General features: G+C 53.8%; 1 protein-coding gene across 1 annotated transcript in view; it reads right to left on the reverse strand.

Annotated features, from left to right (window-relative positions):
• The window catches only part of LOC137430808 (uncharacterized), a gene marked incomplete at its 5' end in the record, with an annotated part of 45,308 nt that overhangs the window by 19,671 nt on the left and 4,353 nt on the right, over positions 1-21,284 (reverse strand). The window contains 6 exons of the mRNA XM_078782732.1: positions 72-635; positions 1,922-2,041; positions 2,162-2,659; positions 2,789-4,248; positions 5,353-5,452; positions 5,586-5,635. Of these exons, the coding sequence (XP_078638858.1) occupies positions 72-635; positions 1,922-2,041; positions 2,162-2,659; positions 2,789-4,248; positions 5,353-5,452; positions 5,586-5,635 (2,792 nt within the window). The remainder of the gene's footprint in view (positions 1-71; positions 636-1,921; positions 2,042-2,161; positions 2,660-2,788; positions 4,249-5,352; positions 5,453-5,585; positions 5,636-21,284) is intronic.

Raw genomic sequence — 21,284 nt, forward strand, 5'->3', positions numbered from 1 at the left:
TGATGGCTTTTAATATATAATTTTATCATTAATAATACCATTAAACAATTTCCAATCTGACTTTGTCTCACCAGGGCTCTGCGAGCTTGGTAGTCCCAAGGTCTGAGTGGATTGGAGGTTCTCGATGACGATGGGACTCTCTTGGACTTCGCTGCTTGTTATTCCTTTCTCCTCGATTGTCATCTTTTTACTCCTCTTCCTCTCGGTACCGTCTCCATCCTTTCCTTTCTTCTTACGTTTACTGTTCTTGCCTTTTCCTTTGTTTTCAGAATTATCATTATTTCCACTTCCTGATCTATTTTCATTTGTTTCCTTCCCAACCAGCTCTACACCACTCCCAACTCTGTTTCCATCCACCTTACCCTCATCACATTCCTTCCTGCCTCCTTGTACTGCGGATGCATTCTCTTCCTTGCTCTGATCTTTCTTCTTTTCCACAAAATCTTCCTCGTATTGACTTTTTCCCCTGTTCTCATTTTCTCCATCAAATCCAACAAGCGGGTCCTTTTTCACATTCACAGGCTTCCCATTTGATCTGCCCTTCCATGTTTTTTCATTTCCCTTGTTTGTATCTTTTCCATCCCCTCCTTTCTCTATGTTCTTTCTTTGTCTGACAGCACCACAGCTTCGATTTCCTGTAACAAGAGGAAGGATATACAGCAACAAGTTATGCTGTCATTGTGACTGTTAGTGTAATGCTAATTATTGTATCATTTATATGAAGCAATTTTATAGTCGCAACCATTTTTGAAACTTGTCATCTGGAATTTGTTCATTACCTCTGCCACGAAGGTGGATGGAGGTTATGTTTTCACTCCTGGTTTTCTATCTGTCTGCAGGATATCTCAAATACTTGTGGACGAATTCGGTCGAAATTTTCTGGACAGGTTGGGTGTCCGACAAGGAAGAATTGATTAGATTTTGCTGATGATCCGGATCTGGATATGATAATTATTTGTATTTTTAAGTGATTCTTCACCATGGAGAGATGGGGCCAAAAACGATATATATGTAGTATGATATTTCAAAAAGTTGTGGATGGGTTATGACAAAACTAGGTGATGAGTTAGGTGCGTGACAATAACAAGCAATTCGATTTTGGTTAAGGTTCGGATCCAGATCCGGCCTGTCAGTGATGTACAAAACGTAAACTGTTCAGGATGGCGGAGGTATGCACTCTCCTAAGTGTGCATACCTCCACCAGCTAGTTCTGTCTTATACCAATTTGGATTAAAGCAATAACATTTTCATTGTCCTTTTCTTAAAGTAGTTATAGCTTTTACACGTAGCAGGTTTGATGACCACTCCTTTTGCATCTTCAGATGCATCGGGCTGCGAAAAGTTTTTTTGGCGATTGGGTAGAATCCTGGACGGGTCGCCACTCCAGCACAGGATACTCGAATGGCTCATTCATCCCAATAAGCTGGTTCTCAATTTTCCGACCTCGTAAGGATGACAGGCTGAGTCAACCCACCTGGTGTTAATTCAACGGATGATAGGGGCTTGAACTCAGGACCCTGGGATCTCAAGCCAACCACCATAACCATCAAGCCAGCACCAGGCACAGCATGTGTGATACCATGTCATTAATGAGTGCCATACCAAATTGCAATATGGCATGAAACATGTATCAAGCCAGCGTGAACCCTTGTGTCATGGAGCCGGAACTCGTGCCACACAAGGACTTGCTGAAAATGTCCTGATCAACAAGGAGTGCCTGCTACGCATTCAACCTGCGTAGACATCCATTACACGGTTAATGAGATTTCCGACTTGTATCTGGGTAAGGAGCCATTGGAAATCAATGTGCATGTGGTTATAAACACACCAACCCCTCTGTTCGTCCTATTCACAGTACATGGATAAATAAATAACCTTTATTCTCAACCAACATGCCGGAACTTGGGCCTAACAATATTACCAGTGGGAACTTTCCTTGTCGTTGAGCCTCTCCGGGGAGGCCTGCCCCTGCGGCGTGGAATACAAAAGTCTTTGAGCATTTCCTCTTCATCTGTGGCAGCTCCAGCCTTTGATTCACCTTCTAGAGTGTGTAACAGTCAGAGATTAATGTATTTGACTGAAATGATGATAATTATATTGATGATGATTTATTTTCCTTAATTGGAAATGTAGTTACATTCTTATTCAGAATGAAGCTTACCTGTAGTCTTCACCTTAGGTCTTGTTTGTTTAGGAGATTGACTTTCTGTAAGCTTTACAGCAGAGTTAGGACATATCATCATCTCATACACCTCTTCTCTTTCATCGCTCTCCACATCTTTATTTTGTTGATTATTTACATTTTCTTGAACCTCATTCTTGGTTTTCACTTCTGCATCCTTTGACTTCAATTCATATTTTTCAAGTTTATGTTTCACAATATTAGCATGGTCCTCCTCTGGCACAGCAGTGCCATGTCCAATTTGCAGTTCACATGGATCCTCACTGCCTTTGTATTCATTTATCACCACAAGATGGTCACCATCATCTTTCTTGCTCCTATTTCCATTTTGTGATTCTTTTTCCTCAAACACAGCCTTATCGAGGTCCTCTAAAATGTGTCCAAACCTGCTTCTTCTCGAAGTATCATATGGAGGCCTCTTCTGGCCGTTGTCAGTTCCAAGCTGGAAAACTGGCTGGAGTAAGCTTTCTTTGTTAACTGGGAGAACCGAACACAAACAGGTTATAAGACAAAGACGACAAAGTAATATAGGGAGATGATATGTTTTGGGTGAAAAATTAACAGCAATGCATAAAACTTAACTGAAGGTGTGAGAATTTAACCTACATTGTATGCAATTGGATATTCTTCCTTCTTGAAACTGAGATGCCTCCACACTCTGCGACTGCTGCTCCATCATGCTCTGCGAACTCTGCTCCTCCATGTTCTGTGGATGCAAATCCTCCATGCTCGGCATCCGCTGCTCCTCCACGCTCTGCAGTCGCTGCTCCTCTGTACTCTGCGACCTCTGCTCCTCCGTGCTCTGCAGCCTCTGCTCCTCCAGCCTCTGCAGCCTCTGTTCCTCCAGCCTCTGCCCCTCTGTGCTCTGTGGCCTCTGCTCCTCTGTACTCTGCAGCCTCTGCTTCTCCAGCCTCTGCTCCTCTGTGCTCTGTGGCCTCTGCTCCTCCAGCCACTGCCCCTCTGTGATCTGTGGCCTCTGCTCCTCTGTGCTCTGCGACGGCTGCTCCTCAGGGCTCTGCGGCCGCTGCTCCTCCGGGCTCTGCGGCCGGTGCTCCTCCGGGCTCTGCGGCCGGTGCTCCCCCGGGCTCTGCGGCCGCTGCTCCCCCGGGCTCTGCGGCCGCTGCTCCCCCGGGCTCTGCGGCCGCTGCTCCCCCGGGCTCTGCGGCCGCTGCTCCCCTGGGCTCTGCGGCCGCTGCTCCTCCGGGCTCTGCGGCCGCTGCTCCTCCGGGCTCTGCGGCCCCTGCTCCTCCGGGCTCTGCGGCCCCTGCTCCTCTGGGCTCTGTGACCGCTGCTCCTCTGGGCTCTGCGACCGCTGCTCCTCTGGGCTCTGCGGCCCCTGCTCCTCTGGGCTCTGCGGCCCCTGCTCCTCTGGGCTCTGCGACTGCTGCTGCCATGGGCTCTGCGACTGCTGCTCCTCCGTGCTCTGTGACTGCTGCTCCTCTGGGCTCTGCGGCCTCTGCTCCTCCGTGCTCTCCGACTGCTGCTCCTCAGGGCTCTGCAGCTGCTGCTCCTCCGGGCTTTGCGGCTGCTGCTCCTCCGGGCTCTGCAGCCGCTGCTCCTCCGTGCTCTGCGGCCGCTGCTCCTCCGTGCTCTGCGGCCGCTGCTCCTCCGGGCTCTGCGGCCGCTGTTCCTCCGGGCTTTGCGGCCGCTGCTCCTCTGGGCTCTGCGGCCGCTGTTCCTCTGGGCTTTGCGGCCGCTGCTCCTCTGGGCTCTGCTGCCCCTGCTCCTCTGGGCTCTGCGGCCCCTGCTCCTCTAGGCTCTGCGGCCCCTGCTCCTCTGGGCTCTGCGGCCCCTGCTCCTCTGGGCTCTGCGGCTCCTGCTCCTCTGGGCTCTGCAACCGCTGATCCTTTGGGCATTGCGGCCGCTGCTCCTGTTGCCTCTGCTCCTTCAGCGTCTGTGGCTTCTGCTCCTCCGGGCTCTGCAGCCGTTGCTCCAGCGGGCTCTGCGGACACTGATCCTCAAGGCTCTGCAGCCGCTGCTCTTCCGCGCTCTCTGGTCGCTGTCCACGTAGGCTCAGAATAAGAGCAGCTGCAAGCTGACTGTCATACGTGCTCTGCACAGGTTGTCTGCAGACAATAGATAACCAGACATTTACCCATGTGTTAGTCATATGACCATGCTGGATGTCTTGCCACAAAAAGCTGTAAAACTTGGTTTAAATTGTATAATTTTCTGGCTCAAGTTTTATGGTTAATGCTTCAAAATCCAATAATGACCACTTTATCTATTGTAAAATGTGATGATTTAACAATATACAGCAAGGAGGAGCTACCTGCAACCATAAGGGAGAGTGAAGAATCACCCCCACACTCACCCGCCTCTTGCTCCTCTTTCTGTGAAAACTAGTTTCAGAGCCAAATCCATGTCTTCTCTTCCAATAGCATCTGGAAAATCATTAACTGCTTGGAAGAAAATGTGACACTGGCCGGAAAGTTCATTGAAAAGGACTACCGTCTGTAGGAAAACCTTTCGACTCCCTCATCTATAACTTGAAGCACAGTGATTTTGAAGAGGACATTTGAAAGTACTAAAAAATAAAGAAAGAATACGAGGAAGAAAATCGAAAGTAAAGTTAATAAGTCATGGTACATTATCACTCCATAGCAATAGAAGTTGGTGAAGTTGCACTTACTGATTGGCGGTGCAGTTTGTTTTTCATTTTAGGATGTGAAGTGAACAATTCTTCAATCATCAGATTTAGAATCATCTGGTTTAGACCCCTAGCACCTTGATCATGGATTCTGAAATTGGAATTTTATTGTTTCACTTAGACGGGCTGGCAGGATGGTCCAGAGGTAGACGCACTCTCCTCTCAGCTGTCTCCCCTGGGTTTGAGTCTCGGCCCAGCTATAAACTGCCATCCCAGTGTTTCACAGGCGGATGATTCGTCAATGTGTGTGCCGTCCCTCGGGTAGATGTTAAATTGGGCATCCCATCTGCCAGCATTTGTTGGTGGACGTTAAAGACCGCACGGTATTGAAGAGTAGGCGAGCTACCCCGAGCACCCTGAACAAATTCCAAATTCCTACTCTACTTAGTTGAACGTCAGGCCTGGCCAGCCCGTTCGTGAGAGACGAGCCAAAAACTTTACCTGGCCAACCCTAGAATAACGTCGGAATAAAGAATAAGATGATTTCACTTAGACACTCGTGAGAGACATGGCAGTCCACCTTCTCGGTCTTCCTCTTTTCCTGCTCCCTGTAGAAACTGCTCTCTTCTTGCAGTTCTCATTCTCAACCACAGCTTTTTTGCAAGCAGGAATTGCAATGTCTGAATGAAAAAAGAAACCCAATATGCAGGTTCATAACATTATTGATGACTGTTGGACTTCCCACACGCTCCCATGAGAAAACCAAATACTTCTGGAAACATCCCACAAATGAAATACTTTATTTGGGCTTACCATCACAGTCAGAATCTGTGGCCGAGTCATATTCCTTATAGCTTTGCTTCCTGTAAAACAAAATATGCAAGTTTGTAAAAAAGTTTATTAATTGACACTCACTCCAAATTCAATTGTGACAATTTACAACTATTTAATTATTATAAAGGATGCAAGGAGGAGAAAATATAAAAATATGAAAACCACAGCAAGTCGATTGTTCAGATGAGATAAACAAACCAGGAGTCCAGGAGCAGTAATATTCCTGAAATACCGACTTTTTTCTTTCCTGGAAGTTCCAGCAGTGTCCATGTGTTTTATACTTTCCCACCCCCCACCCCCCTTCCCCGCCTTCCCCTGCCCCCTCCCCCCAAGCCCCCTCCCTCCCACAGATCTCCTGATGTCCCTGTTCTCTGCTGTTGTACTTGTGTGCTTCCCTCTCTCTCTCCATCTCGTCTCCCGCTCCCTTTTTTGTATGTTTTGTGTGTCTGTTTGTTGTTGTTTTTTGTGATTGATGTTATGTCTTACACGAGCCTCGATCTTGTAAACAAAAAAAGACCAAAATAAACAAATAAATAAACAGGCATTGTAACGATGCCCCATATGGGAAAAGCATTAACCATAGGTCATCAATCAAGAGGTAGACCTTTACAGGCAGGTATTGGGGGTCTTAATGCAGAGTCTTATATAGTCAGGGCCCTTAGGGATATTTTGGGGCTGTTTGGTTCAAATTCTTCCAAAAGCACCAAATTTGGCCCAGATGTTGCCCATGCCATACTCTTTCGATTTTTGTTGGGCGCCAAGACGGGCGCCCCCCCCCCCCCCCGCCCCGGGGCCCCATATTGGCGAAATACTAAATGGCCGCCACCCGGATTAGAGGAAAATCAGTTAAATAACCAAAAGGGTTGGAATCATGTACGATACCACTTTTCAGGGGTTTTCGAGGTCGAGGAATCCAATTATGATGTTATTTTGATGATTCGAGGTCAAGGTCAACCCTCAAGGTCATCTTAAAGGTCATTTTTGAGTCAAACATGTCGGTTTTTGAGTTTTTTGTCAAGATTTATGCGAGGTTCACCATTTTATGTTTCTGGGTTGGGTAATCGAACTCTGACCTTATTTTTGACAATTAGAGGAAATATTTACATGTCTATTTCCTAATTTTCAGGCATATGCAGTTCATCAGTCTAATTACAAAGGTACGGATTTTGATGTTTTATGAACTGTATGCCATATCCTTGTGTTTAATTTTTGTGCGATCATGATCCGGGTTCATGTATACATGATTGAATACATGTCATAAATATGACGTCATAGTTCATGTGACCTGGCGGCCATATTGGATTTTATGAAAACCTTAAAAATGGATCCCTGCCTTCATTTTTCGATCGATTCATTTTGAACTTTGACCACTTATAGTACGCCATGTGATTGGATGCATATCCTAATTATGACGTCATAGGTCAGGTGACATGGCGGGATGGACCGGTATGGTCCCCAAATCATACCGCCCTTGGCGCCCGTCAAAAATCGAAAGAGTATGGCATGGGCAACATCTGCGCCAAATTTGATGCTTTTGGAAGAAATTGAACCAAAATATCCCTAAGGGCCCTGACTAATACGCATACAACATCAACCGAAGCCCTCTTAAAGAAGTTCATCAGTCAATACAAAATGTTCTGCCTCCCGGCTAACCTAAATACAAGGCAACTTCCAAAGGCCAGTACTATGGAGGAATAGAGTATTTATAGTACTGAGGAAAGGCCAGTGTCAGTCATACCCAGTCTCATACATTGCGAGGGAGACTTCAGTAAATAGGTATCATTCCCTACCGCACCCAGCTCGAAGGGGAGACCCAGCACTGGAGAACTCCTTCAAGGCCTGATCCTTTCAACAAAATGTCGATAAACCTGTCGTTTCTGCTTTTCATTCGAATAATTTTGAGACTTATTAAGAAAACAAACTAAATGACGAATTCTGTAATTAAACCCCAAGGTACTTAGGAGTCAACATCAACTATTGCCAACATCTCACAATATGAGCAATAAAAGGAAATCTCGGGTCAACATCATGCAGAAAGTTATGTGGACTTCCTTGTGCTGCAATACCAACAACATTCCGATATCTATGCAAGCACATTGATCTTATCGGCGGCCATATATTGCTCACCTGGCTGGTGCAATGGCCCGTCCAAGAGGCCTGTTAACATATTATGGATGAACACTGCCCTGATATCGGTGAGCGATGAACTAAAATCGACACTACTATCATGGCTACCAGTACTGTCCAACATACTACCATCAAACATCAGGTGATGGTACTGCTGTACTCTTGGGAATATACAAAGATCATAGCGGTTCTGAACTTATCAATACTATTGTGGTGCTGCGCACACACGACTCGATTGCCAGAGAGGTAGGCCACAACGCGGTGGTACAAACAAAGAGTCTTTATTCAAAGCTCGCACTTCAGCACTGGGCGGGCTCGAGCTTAGAGCCCGCATATATGTCCCGAGGCCACGCCTAGTCCCCGGGCGTGGCCGATCGGTCGAAAGGCGGGGCATGCGCTTTCGTTCCCTGCCTGGACGCTCGCGCCACCCACTGGTGCGCTGAATTCTTGTCCTTTGTGCCCGCCACACGCGCCCCCCCAGAATTCCCGCGCACCTGAAGGGTGAGTTTGCGGGGAAGCCAGATGACCCGGCCGAAACGCCCCCTGGCGATGGGTGCAGGGCTGGGGGGTAGCGGGATGGCGGGGCTGGGGGGTGCCAGGGGTCCGACCGCCGGGAGGCGGCCTCGACGCGGAGGCAGATCTGCTTGCGGGGGGTGGTCCAGATCGAGGTGGGCCGGCTTGAGGCGGTCCACGGAGATGCGATCCGGGGCACCGCCGATGTCGATGGTGAAATATTTGTCCCCGGTCTCCAGCACGCGGAAGGGCCCGTCGTACGGGGGCCGTAGCAGTGCCCGGTGGGCGTCGTGCCGGACGAAGACGTACTCCGCCGTGCGAAGCTCCGGGGCGACGTGGGAAGACGGGCAAGCGTGGTGTGCCGTCGGCACCGGGGCGAAGCTCCGGGCGGTCTCCTGAAGGGCGGAGCGCTGTTGCGCCACGGACCAAGGAGCCGTGGAGTCGGGGATAAATTCGCCCGGTACCCGCAGTGGTTGCCCGAAGACCAGCTCCGCTGAGGATGCGCGCAGGTCGTCCTTGGGCACCGTCCTGAGGCCCAGCAGGACCCAGGGGAGCCTGTCGGCCCAGCCGCCGTCGCGGAGGCTGGCCCGCAGCGCGGCCTTCATCGAGCGATGAAAGCGCTCGCACAGGCCATTGGCCTGGGGGTGGTAGGCCATGGTGCGGTGTAGTTTCACGCCGAGCCCTTGCGCCACCGCGGCCCAGAGCTCCGAGGTGAACTGGGGGCCGCAGTCGGACGAGATGTCCGAGGGGGCACCGAACCGGGCAACCCAAGTGGCGATGAAGGCTTGCGCCACATCAGCCGCAGATGTCGCCGCCAATGGGACACCCTCCGGCCACCGTGTGGTGCGGTCCACCATGGTGAGGAGGTGGGTGAACCCCCGCGAGGGGGGCAGAGGTCCCACCAAGTCGACGTGCACATGGTCGAACCGACGCTCGGGCACCGCAAACGGGGCCAACGGGGCCTGGGTGTGGCGGTGGACCTTTGCGCGCTGGCATGCGAGGCACGTCCTGGCCCAGTCGCGGACGTCCTTCCTGAGGCCATGCCAGACGAACTTCGCTGCGACGAGCTTCTGGGAGGCCTTCGTGCCCGGTTGGGACAAGCCGTGGATGGCGTCGAACACTGGGCACTGCCAGCCAGCAGGCACGATGGGGCGAGGCCGGCCGAGGGAGACGTCGCCCAGGGGGGCCGTGCCCGTGGCATCGAACGGCACCTCGGTGACGCGGAGGCCCGTGACGGCGGTCCGCAAGGTCTGAACGGCGGGGTCGGCGGTCTGGTCCTCCGCCATCCGGGCATAGTCGATCCCGAGGTGTACCGCCTGCACGACGGACCGGGAAAGGCAATCCGCCACCGGGTTGTCCTTACCCACCACGTGACGGATGTCCGTCGTATACTCGGACACGGCAGAGAGGTGACGCTGCTGCCGTACCGACCATGGCTCGGCGACCTTGGCCATCGCAAACACAAGGGGCTTGTGGTCGACGAAAGCCGTGAACGGGCGGCCCTCCAGCAGACGGCAGAAGTGTCGGACCGCCAGGTGGAGCCCGAGCAGCTCGCGCTCGAAGGTGCTGTGGCGGCGTTCGTGCGGGCGAAGCTGCCGGCTAAAAAACGCCAGCGGTTGCCAAGCACCATGCACCCACTGCTCGTGCACCGTGCCCACCGCGTAGTCCGATGCATCGGTGGTGAGGGCGATCGGCGCATCGGGCGCCGGGTGCGCCAGCATGGTGGCGTTGGCCAGGGCCAGCTTTGCGCCCGCAAACGCCGCGGCCATCGGCTCCGACCAGGCGACGTCACCTTTGTCCGGCTTGCCCCGGAGGGCCTCGTGCAGGGGGCGGAGGAGCTGGGCGACATGAGGCACGAAGCGGTGGTAAAAATTTACCATGCCCAGGAACTCCTGGAGCCCCTTCATCGTGCGGGGTCGCGGGAAATCCCTGACCGCCTCCACCTTGGCCGGAAAAGGGACGGCCCCGTGCCTGGTGATGCGGTGCCCCAAGAAGTCGATGGTGGAGACGCCAAAATGGCACTTGGCGGGGTTGATGATTAGGCCATGCTGGCCCAGGCGTTCGAAAAGCGTGCGGAGGTGGAGCAGGTGCTCCTCCCGGGACGCGCTCGCGACTAGGATGTCGTCCAGGTAGACAAAGAGGAAAGGTAAGTCATGCAAGACGCTGTCCATAAGCCGTTGGAACACCTGGGCCGCAATCTTCAACCCGAAAGGCATTCGCAGGAACTCGAAGAGGCCGAAAGGGGTGATGACGGCCGTCTTCGGGACATCGCCCGGTTGTACGGGGACCTGGTGGTAGCCCCGGATGAGGTCCACCTTGGAAAACACGGTCGTGTTTGCCAACCGGGCGGAAAAGTCCTGGATATGCGGGACCGGGTAGCGGTCGGGGGTGGTGGCATCATTGAGCCGGCGGTAGTCCCCGCATGGCCGCCATCCCCCGCCGGGCTTCGGCACAATGTGCAGAGGAGAAGCCCAAGCGCTGTTGGAGCGCCGAACGATCCCCAGCCGCTCCAGCGTGGCGAACACCGCTTTCGCCACGGCGAGCTTCGTGGGTTCGAGTCGGCGTGCCCGGGCGTAGACCGGCGGCCCGACCGTGGGTATGTGGTGTTCCACCCCGTGTTTAACGGCCACCGCTGAGAAGGTGAGCCGTGTGAGGGCCGGGAAACTGGCTAGGAGGCGGGTAAAGTCGTCCGCTGCCGGAAGCGTGCAAACTAAACCTGCCGGGATGGAACCTTTCAGCAAGCCGCTTGGCAAACCGCTCGGTGAGCCGCTCAGTGAGCCGCTCAATGAGCCGCTCGGCGAACAAGCGAGCGAGCTGAAGGTTTCGGCCTGGACGAGACGTCTGCACTTCACGTCGACCAACAACCCATTTGCACATAGGAAGTCCGCGCCCAGCAGGGCCATTGGCACCCTGGCGGTCACGAACGACCATTGAAAACGCTGCCCTCCGAACCGCAGTGAGAGGCAACGCTTCCCGAATGTGCGGATGGGTGTACCGTTGGCGGCAAGCAAAGCGGGGCCCCGGCCCGTGGGTTGCTTGTCGGACATGGAGGCAGGGAGGACGCTTACCTGCGCTCCTGTGTCGCAAAGCAAACGGCGCCCGGACAAGGTGTCCGTGATGAACAGGAGGCTGCCGAAATGGCCGACGCTCAGGGCCGCTAATGAGCGCCGGCCCGGTCGTTTCCCGACCCGTCAAAAGAGCACAGCGGGCGACACGTTTTAGCCTTGCGGCCGAACCTGGCGTGGTAGTAGCACCAGGTTTGCGGTGGTGGCGGCCGCGGTAGTGTGCGGGGCGCAGGAGCGGCCACGAGGGAAGCCGGGGGCGCTGTAGCCTCTGCCCCAGGATCCACTACGGCAGCACCGTAAACCGACCGCGTGTCGCAGGCCGCGAAAAACTTGTCGGCCTCTACGGCCAGGGCGCGGGGTTCCGTGATGTTGGAACCGGCCAGCGCGAGGCGCACCTGTATCGGTAGCTGGCGAAGGAAAAGTGCACGGAACAAGAAATCCAGGCGCTGGTCTCCAAGCAGCGACAGCATTGAAATCCATCCGGACGGATGGTCGTGTGTCGCCGAGGGCGGGAAGGTCCAGGAGGCGGTCGGCCCGTTCGATCTCCGTGAGCCCGAACGTGGCGAGGAGGAGACGTTTGAGTGCCTCGTACCTGTTGTCGCCCGGCGGGCGCCGAAGGATGGACACGACTCGGGCGGCAGTGCCGGGCCCGAGGGCGGCGACCACGTGGTAGTACCGGGTCTCGTCCGCCGTGATGCCTCGGAGCTGAAATTGAGCTTCGGCCTGCACAAACCAAACATCGGCTTGTGCTTCCCAAAACTCCGGGAGCTTGACGGCGACGGCGTTGGTAGCCATGGCGCGTTCAGGGGTCAGCAACGGCTGAACCAATCGGGGTCACCAGTGTGGTGCTGCGCACACATGACTCGATTGCCAGAGAGGTAGGCCACAACGCGTTGGTACAAACAAAGCGTCTTTATTCAAAGCTCGCACTTCAGCACTGGGTGGGCTCGAGCTTAGAGTCCGCATATATGTCCCGAGGCCACGCCTAGTCCCCGGGCGTGGCGGATCGGTTGAAAGGCGGGGCATGCGCTTTCGTTCCCCGCCTGGACGCTCGCGCCACCCACTGGTGCGCGGAATTATTGTCCTTTGTGCCCGCCACACGATATAAATTCAGACCTCCGGGTCCATTAACGTCTCAGAAACCTTTCTGGAATTACACTGTACCATACTTATTATCTGGGAAGGTTACAAATAGCTGATGGTGGTCAGTGCGTAACTTGTATTAATGTGGATTTATTTATTTATTCATGTGCAGCCTGCATATAGCCGTTTTCTGGGGGCATGGCTGTGCTACTGATGCAATTCCCCCTTACCGGCTAACTGGTACCCATTTTGCCAACCTCGGAAGGATAACTGGCTGAGTTGACCAGACTGGTGTTAATTCAATGGCACGATAGGGGGCTTACACCAAAGACCCTGGGATCTTAAGACAGCCATCTTAACCGTTAAGCCAACTCCAGGCTTTAGTGAGGATAAAGAATGGTAATATTTGTCTCCCCCATCAGGGATGGAATTAATGCAAATAACGAATACAAAGGAATACAAAAACAGGTCACTCCTTCATTCCTCTTTACTCCCGCCTCTGGAACAAACTCCCTCACTCTCTTCAATCCCATTCCTCCCTCCAGGTCTTTAAAACAGCTGTTCTGGGGGCACGGCTGTGCTTCAATCCCACCACCATCTCTCATCTTCCCCCATCCAAAACCTTGATCTTTTTTACCCCCGTTAATTCACCCCAGATCCACTTTTTTGAAATACCGACTACTTTCCTGGAAGTCATAGCAGTGTGAATGTGTTTTATACCTTCCCACCCCCACCCCCTCCCCCTTCACACGCCTCCTCCCCCCAAGCCCTCTCCCTCCCACAGATCTCCCGATGTCCCTGCTCTCAAATGTTGCGTTTGTGTGCTTCCCCCTCTCTTCCCATCTTGTCTACCGCTCCCCTTATTATATGTCTATGTGTCTGTTTGATCTGTCTGCCTCTATCCTTATACAACAACAACAACAACAACAAAAAAGTCATCATTTTGTCCTGTTCCTACACATTAAATAAGTTGGGCAATCTTACATCCACAGACTGATTTGCAGTTGAGAATATTCCAAACGTGCCAGTTTAATTCAGATTCCACTTTCTACAACTGAGTTCAAACTTGTACAAATAAAACTCCCATTCTAATATATAAAACAAGAAGAAAAAGACGTAAAATGGCATAGCCCCCACGGTGGTTTTAGTAATTTTAATGTACGGAGTTAGAGGCCGTCAGTCGGCCATCTTTGGTCAGATTACAAAACAAAATCTTTCGCATATGTATACTCATGTATTGTCTTTGTGCCAAGTTTGAAGAAAATCGGACCAGGCATGTCCGATAAATTGTTGGAGACACGTTTAAGTAACAAAATGGCCACCAGTCGGCCATCTTGGATCTGATCTTGAAACAAAATGATGTGCTGTAGCGGCTACCGCTGGGTTTACACAATCGCCTTGCACCTACCAAGGACGCGGAGCGATCACCATGCCGGGCTCGTCCAGGACGCCCGGGCAGGCCCGCTCTCAACTTGCCAGGCCTCGTCCGGGACGCACGGCCACACCCCCTCTCGCCTTTCCCGGGCAAACGCTCCGGGATAATGTGTATATATATTGCTGCCCGATAAACGGGCTTTTCAGAGTACCCGAGTTGTTTTGTTTCAATAAAGAAACTCGGACGAATTCCAGCTTTTTGTCGCGTCCATTCTTCCGATTACGTGGGAGCACAGCTCCTACATTGGTGACCTACCGACATGGACACGGCAGTTGCCCTCAAACTGCCTACCTTCTGGGAGGCTCACGCGGTGGTTTGGTTCGCCCAGGCGGACTCCCTGTTCGCCGTGCGAGGCATCACTGCCGACGACACCCGCTTCCACCATGTGGTAGCAGCGCTCGGCTCAGCCACCGCGGCCCACGCCCTGAGCCTCCTCGAGAGCCCGCCAGCCGCTGACAAATACGGCGCGATTAAAAAGCTCCTCCTCGATGCTTTCGCCCTCTCATCGGTGGAACGCGCACGGCGCCTGCTCGACCTGCCCGAGCTCGGCGACACGCGCCCGTCCGAGCGAATGGACTACATGCTTTCGCTGCTCGGCGAGCACTCTCCGGCATTCCTGTTCCGGGAGCTGTTCCTCCGTCAGCTGCCTAGCCCGGTACGCCTAGCCCTGGCGAGCACGACAATCACGGATCCCGGCGCCCTCGCCAGGGAAGCCGAGAAGATCTCCGCGGCAGGCCAACGCAATGCAGCAGCGACCTGGGGCCCACCGCCGTCCGACGCAACGCCCATGGCGCCCGAGCACCCGGCACGGTCGACGACCGAACTGCCGACGCAATTGGCGGCCGCTACGCCGAGCCGACCACCTCCAGCACGACGACCGGGGCCTCCACCTGACCAAGCGTGGTGTTACTATCATGCCAGGTTCGGACAGAAGGCCCGGACATGCCGACCCCCGTGCACCTTCGGCAGGCCGGGAAACGGCCGGGCCGGCGTTCATTACCAGCCAGGAGCGCCGGCCACACGGGCAACTTACTTTTCATCACGGACAAAGTGTCCGGACGGCACTTCCTGTGTGACACCGGTGCCCAACTGAGCGTCATACCCGCCTCCGATCAGGACAGGCAGTCCGTGGTTTGCGACCCCTCCTTGGTTGCGGCCAACGGATCGGCCATCCGCACCTTCGGCCCGCGCAACGTCACCCTCTGCTTCGGCGGCCAACGCTTTAATTGGACTTTTGTAACCGCAAGCGTGCCCATGGCTCTGCTAGGCGCCGACTTCCTCTGCGCACATGGACTGCTGGTGGACGTCCAACGGCGTCGCCTCATCAACGCCGAGACCTTCAGCTCCCTGGTATGCACATTGAGCAGCTCTGCTCCGACCGAGCTGGCATGCGCCCTCCCGGCGGCGAACGAGTTTGCTCGCCTGCTCACGGAGTTCCCGGCCCTCACGCGGCCGACGTTTTCGGCCGTCGCAGTACGACATGGGATCGAGCACCACATACCAACCACGGGCCCGCCGGTCTACGCCAGAGCCCGCCGCCTTGACCCAGCCAAGCTCGCCATGCCCAAAGCCGAGTTCGATGCTTTGGAACACCTCGGCATCGTGCGGCGCTCCGATAGCGCGTGGGCTTCGCCACTACACATTGTCCCAAAACCAGGGGGCGGCTGGCGCCCATGTGGGGACTACTGCCGCCTTAACGACGCTACCACCCCCGACAGGTATCCGATCCCGCACATCCAAGACTTCTCCGCCCGTCTGGCAGGACGGGTCATTTTTTCAAAAATCGATCTCATACGGGGATATCACCAGGTACCTGTCAGGGCGGCCGACGTCCCTAAAACGGCCATCATCACGCCGTTCGGCTTGTTCGAATTCCTGCGGATGCCGTTTGGCCTCAAGAACGCGGCTCAGGCGTTCCAGCGCTTGATGGACGGCGTGCTGCGTGACCTGCCGTTCCTCTTCGTTTACCTGGACGACATCCTCGTCGCCAGCACATCCCGGGCCGAGCACCTCCTCCACCTCCGAACACTGTTCGGGCGCCTCAGCGAGCACGGCCTCATCGTCAACCCGGCCAAATGCCACTTCGGCACGACGGCCGTTGATTTTTTGGGCCACCACATCACCAAGAACGGGGCCGTGCCGCTGCCAACCAAGGTCGAGGCCATCACCACGTTTCTGCGTCCCCGCTCCATAAAGGCCCTGCAGGAATTCCTGGGAATGGTGAATTTCTATCACCGCTTCGTGCCCCGCGCTGCTCAACTCATGCGGCCCCTCTTCGAAGCCCTCCGGGGCAAGCCGGCCAAGCACGACATAGTCTGGTCCGCAGCAATGGACGCGGCCTTCAAAAGCTCAAAGCAGGCCCTCGCCGACGCAACACTGCTCTCTCACCCGGTGCTCAACGCTCCCATCGCCCTCACCACGGATGCCTCCGACTACGCGGTGGGCGCCGTACATGAGCAATGGGTGAACGGGGTTTGGCAGCCACTCGCTTTTTTCAGCCGGCAGCTCCGGCCGAACGAGCTCAATTATAGCACGTTTGACCGTGAGCTCCCCGGTCTACACCTGGCCATTCGCCATTTCCGCCACCTCCTGGAGGGCCGACCCTTCATGGCGTTCGTCGACCACAAGCCGTTGGTTTACGCAATGGCCAAGGTCACGGAGCCGTGGTCGGCCCGCCAACAGCGCCACCTCTCCGCCGTGTCGGAGTTTACCACGGACATCCGGCACGTCGCCGGCAAAGACAACGCCGTGGCCGACTGTCTTTCTCGGGCCAGCGCGAACGCGGTCCACCTCGGCGTGGACTTCGCGCTTATGGCGGCGGACCAAACCACCGACACCACGGTGCAAGCCCTCCGGGTGGCGGACACGGGCCTCCGCCTGGCCGACATCCCCTTCGCAGACACTGTCCTGCTCTGCGACGTCTCCCAAGGCCAGCCTCGCCCCATCGTGCCCGTTACCTGGCAACGCCGCATCTTCGCCTCCCTCCACGGCCTTTCCCACCCGGGCCGGAAAGCTTCCCAGAAGCTGGTGTCGGCGCGATTCGTCTGGCACGGCCTTCGACGGGACGTCCGCGATTGGACCAGCACCTGCACAGCCTGCCAACAGGCCAAGGTCCACCGACACATCCAGGCCCCGCTGGCACCTTTCACCGTGCCCGAACGACGTTTCGACCACGTCAACGTGGACCTGGTGGGCCCCCTCCCCCCATCACGGGGGTTCACACACCTGCTCACCATGGTGGACAGGACCACCAGGTGGCCGGAGGCCGTTCCCCTAGTCTCCACCACCACCGCCGACGTGGCGCAGGCTTTCATCGCCACCTGGGTCGCCCGCTTCGGCGCACCGGCGGACATCTCGTCGGACCGCGGACCGCAGTTCACCTCCGAGCTGTGGGGCGCGGTCGCCCGCAACCTGGGGGTCAAGCTCCACCGTACTACGGCCTACCACCCCCAAGCCAATGGGTTGTGCGAGCGATTCCACCGCTCCATGAAGGCCGCGCTCATGGCCGCCCTTCAGGACGGCGGTTGGGCCGACCGGCTGCTGTGGGTCCTTTTGGGCCTCCGCACGGCCCCCAAGGAGGACCTCCGGGCATCCACCACCGAGCTTGTCTATGGCCAGGCGCTACGCGTCCCGGGCGAATTCGTGCCCGACGCTACCAGTCCCTGGTCCGCAGCTCACCAGCGCTCGGACCTCCAGGAGCCCGCCCGACGGTTTGCCCCCGTGCCAACGTCCCACCACGGCGACCCCCAGTCCTACGTCCCCCCAGCGCTTCGCACAGCGGAGTACGTTTTTGTGCGTCATGACGCACATCGGGGGCCACTCCGGCCGCCGTACGACGGGCCCTTCCGGGTCCTGCGACGGGACGACAAGTCGTTCGTCATCGACATCGGCGGCAGGTCGGACCGGATTGCGGTGGACCGCCTCAAGCCGGCGCACGTGGACATCGACCAACCGCCACGGTTGGCCCTTCCGCTGCGGCGAGGCCGCCCCCCGTCCACGGTGCCCCCCACTCGACCGCCCACCACTACACCGCACCCCCTCCCCCCCCCCACGACCCACCAGGGGTCGCTTCGGCCGGGTCATCAGGACCCCCCTTAAATTGACCCTGCCGGTGCAAGTCGATTCTGGGGGGACGTGTGTAGCGACTACCGCTGGGTTTACACAATCGCCTTGCACCTACCAAGGACGCGGAGCGATCACCATGCCGGGCTCGTCCAGGACGCCCGGGCAGGCCCGCTCTCAACTTGCCAGGCCTCGTCCGGGACGCCCGGCCACGCCCCCTCTCGCCTTTCCCGGGCAAACGCTCCGGGATAATGTGTATATATATTGCTGCCCGATAAACGGGCTTTTCAGAGTACCCGAGTTGTTTTGTTTCAATAAAGAAACTCGGACGAATTCCAGCTTTTTGTCGCGTCCATTCTTCCGATTACGTGGGAGCACAGCTCCTACAGTGCATAGGTATACCGTCATGTATTGTCTTTTGTCAAGTATGAACAAACTCGGTCCATACATCTCCAAGATATGGTTGAGGATGCACCGACGAACAAGACCAAATCCATAAGCCCCCATTTCTGACTAAATCCAATGGGGGCTAATAAGGCATGTGTGTGTCGGTGTGTGTGTGAGGCCTTCTTTTTGTTGCATTCTAAGGGAATTGTTTGTGGTTTGTTTTGTTTGTGGTATTGTAAACTGGTTTGTTTGTGGTATTCCACTGGAGCTTTCTGATGTGGAGGCGAATTAACTACAAGGAATCCAAAATAATTTCCATATTTTAAACACACGCCATGGTACGTGTATAGAACAGTTTAAAAGGTCCTTCCATGGCAAAAATCAAATAATTCCCGTATCCGAATCCATATTCGGATATTCACCAAAATCGAATCGATTCGGTCTTGTCAGACACCCAACCAGTTCACCAAGTTTTGTCTAAATCCGTCCACAACTTTTTTTGAGATATTATGTTCAGGGGTGAAAACAACCTCCATCCTCCTTCGTCGGCGGAGGTAATAACATTGTTACAAAGCATATATGAATTAATACTAATAACATTGACAACAATAATAATACACATCTGGGCTTGGTGAAGGGCAAGCCATTGCTCAAGCAGTAATTTAGCTTTCGAAGGCAGGTATGCTACAAGACAGTGAAGATCAATGAAAATTTGGTCCAATGGACCAACAGGCCCCCAGGTGTATTAAACCCACTAACAAGTGGCCCGCACAGGATTCTAAACAGGGTACGGATGAAGAAGGCAAAAACGCAAATAGCGTCTTCTGTCATTGAGCAGGAAAAGCTGGGATTAATAATTCACATTTATTGCCACATCTGATGCGATTTAAATACTCTAATGGCGGTGAGATACTCCATTTGAAACTTTGTTCGATGTCCAGGATGATAAGTCCCAGGACATGGTTTTCGCTGCTTATGCAATACTTGTTTATACCAGGTATTTATACTGTTTTTGGTTGTTTTTTTTCAGATAATACAAATAATAAATTTAACCAATATGGCAGAAACCAGTTGATTTATAGTGGAAGAGATTCTGGTGGTAGTGGTGTGGGACCACGAGGGGAGAAACACAAACAAGACGAATGAAACAGGTGCAAGAGGACTTTGAGGATCGTTTTGGAAAACCAGCACCGTGAAAATCAAATTTTCATCTTTGGGGGAAAAATTCATTTCAGACTGGAAGTGGCCTCGACAGCAAGCGCAGCGGACGGTCAAAAATTAGTGATTTAGGAATTCAAAACATTAAAACATCCTGTTCTCAGATCTCCGAAAAAATCCTTACAAAAACGTTCTGCAGAGTTGGGAGTTTCATATTTATTGTTACGTCGTCACAACAAAACAAGACAAAAGAAAAGAAGACAAAAGAAGACGTCACAATAAATAAAGAAGTGACACACTTCTGTGGTCACCGCACAGTCCTGACCAGACCGACCACCTGTGACAATGCTCTATCGGGGTATGTCAAAGTTATGCCTAGGTCACACATAAGCGGATATTTTGGCGACTGCCGGCGATCAAGATTTTTCGGCGACTACTGGCGATGTCGGGCGGTCAAATATGGTCAGGCGGCAGTATGGCGACTGCAGGCGGCCACATTGCGCCTGCATTGCGACGACGCCCCGAGTGGGATGGCGACTGTCGAAGATCGACGACGACTGCATTGCGGATGCACGGCGGCAGCGTGGCGACAGTCTGGCGGCTAGATTACGACCGATGGCGGATCGCGGCGACTGCATTGGGGCCGGGTGGCGGTTTACTCCGACGTCCGCAAGACTGCAATAAGACCGCCGGCGATTGGAGACGATTCACACAACTTTTTAAATCTTTATTTCTCTATTTTACATTTCCCTTTATTCATTTCAATGATGTGTGACATGAAGCATAAAGATGTTTGATGTACAATTTATAAAGTTAATAAAGATGTATCATTGTAATGTAATTGTTGGAACCCATCTGTGGATCGGTCCCATCGGCCGATGGGTCTGGCCCATCTGTGGATGCACGAGAAATGACGGTGCAGACCCATCGGCCGATGGGTCTGCGCCATCTGCGGATGTGTTGTTCACCTTGAAGGAATGTGTATGCATCAATGGTGGATGAGTATGTTTATTTGAACCTAAAAATAAGCAATTGATGTCATAAATGTTTATAAAGCAGTCCGTGACATGTGGTTTGTCGATAACCGTTTGTCGATAAGATAAAAATAAGATAATGTCGCTCCATTTAAATAAGATAATGTCGCTCTCCATTGTTTATATGGCAATTCCTGGCACCATTCTGTGGGGCGATTGCGGAAGACTATGAGCGACTGGGTTGCGGCCGCTTTACGCTCTTATTACGGATACCGACGACAGCATGGCGGCTCCATCACGACAGCATGGCGGATTTTTTTCCATTGCGACTGAACGCGCCGTTTTTTAACATTTAAAAAACTTTTTGGCCCCTTTGCGACTCTTGCCGACTGCAGCCAACACGTGGTAACATATGGGGACGATAACCGCGACTACAGGCGACCGTCCATTACGGTTTCATTACGATTGTCGGCGGATGGTGGCGATTTTTTCAGTCGCCAGTAGTCGCCGACAAATCCGCCTATGTGTGACCTAGGCATTAAGGTTGCAAAACAACGTATGGCATTTTTTGATAAACTGAAACAATGCATTAGGGAAGCATTTGGCACCATAACACAGGGTATTTTGACACCATAACACGTGGTATTTGGCACCATAACACGTGGTATTTTGGCACCATAACACAGGGTATTTTGACACCATAACACGTGGTATTTTGGCACCATAACACAGGGTATTTTGACACCATAACACGTGGTATTTGGCACCATAACACAGGGTATTTTGACACCATAACACGTGGTATTTTGGCACCATAACACATGGTATTTTGACACCATAACACGTGGTATTTTGGCACCATACCATGTGGTAT

This window comes from Myxine glutinosa, chromosome 7 (genome assembly GCF_964187855.1).
Source record: "Myxine glutinosa chromosome 7, kmMyxGlut1.1, whole genome shotgun sequence".
In the NCBI taxonomy this organism is placed as follows: Eukaryota; Metazoa; Chordata; class Myxini; order Myxiniformes; family Myxinidae; genus Myxine; species Myxine glutinosa.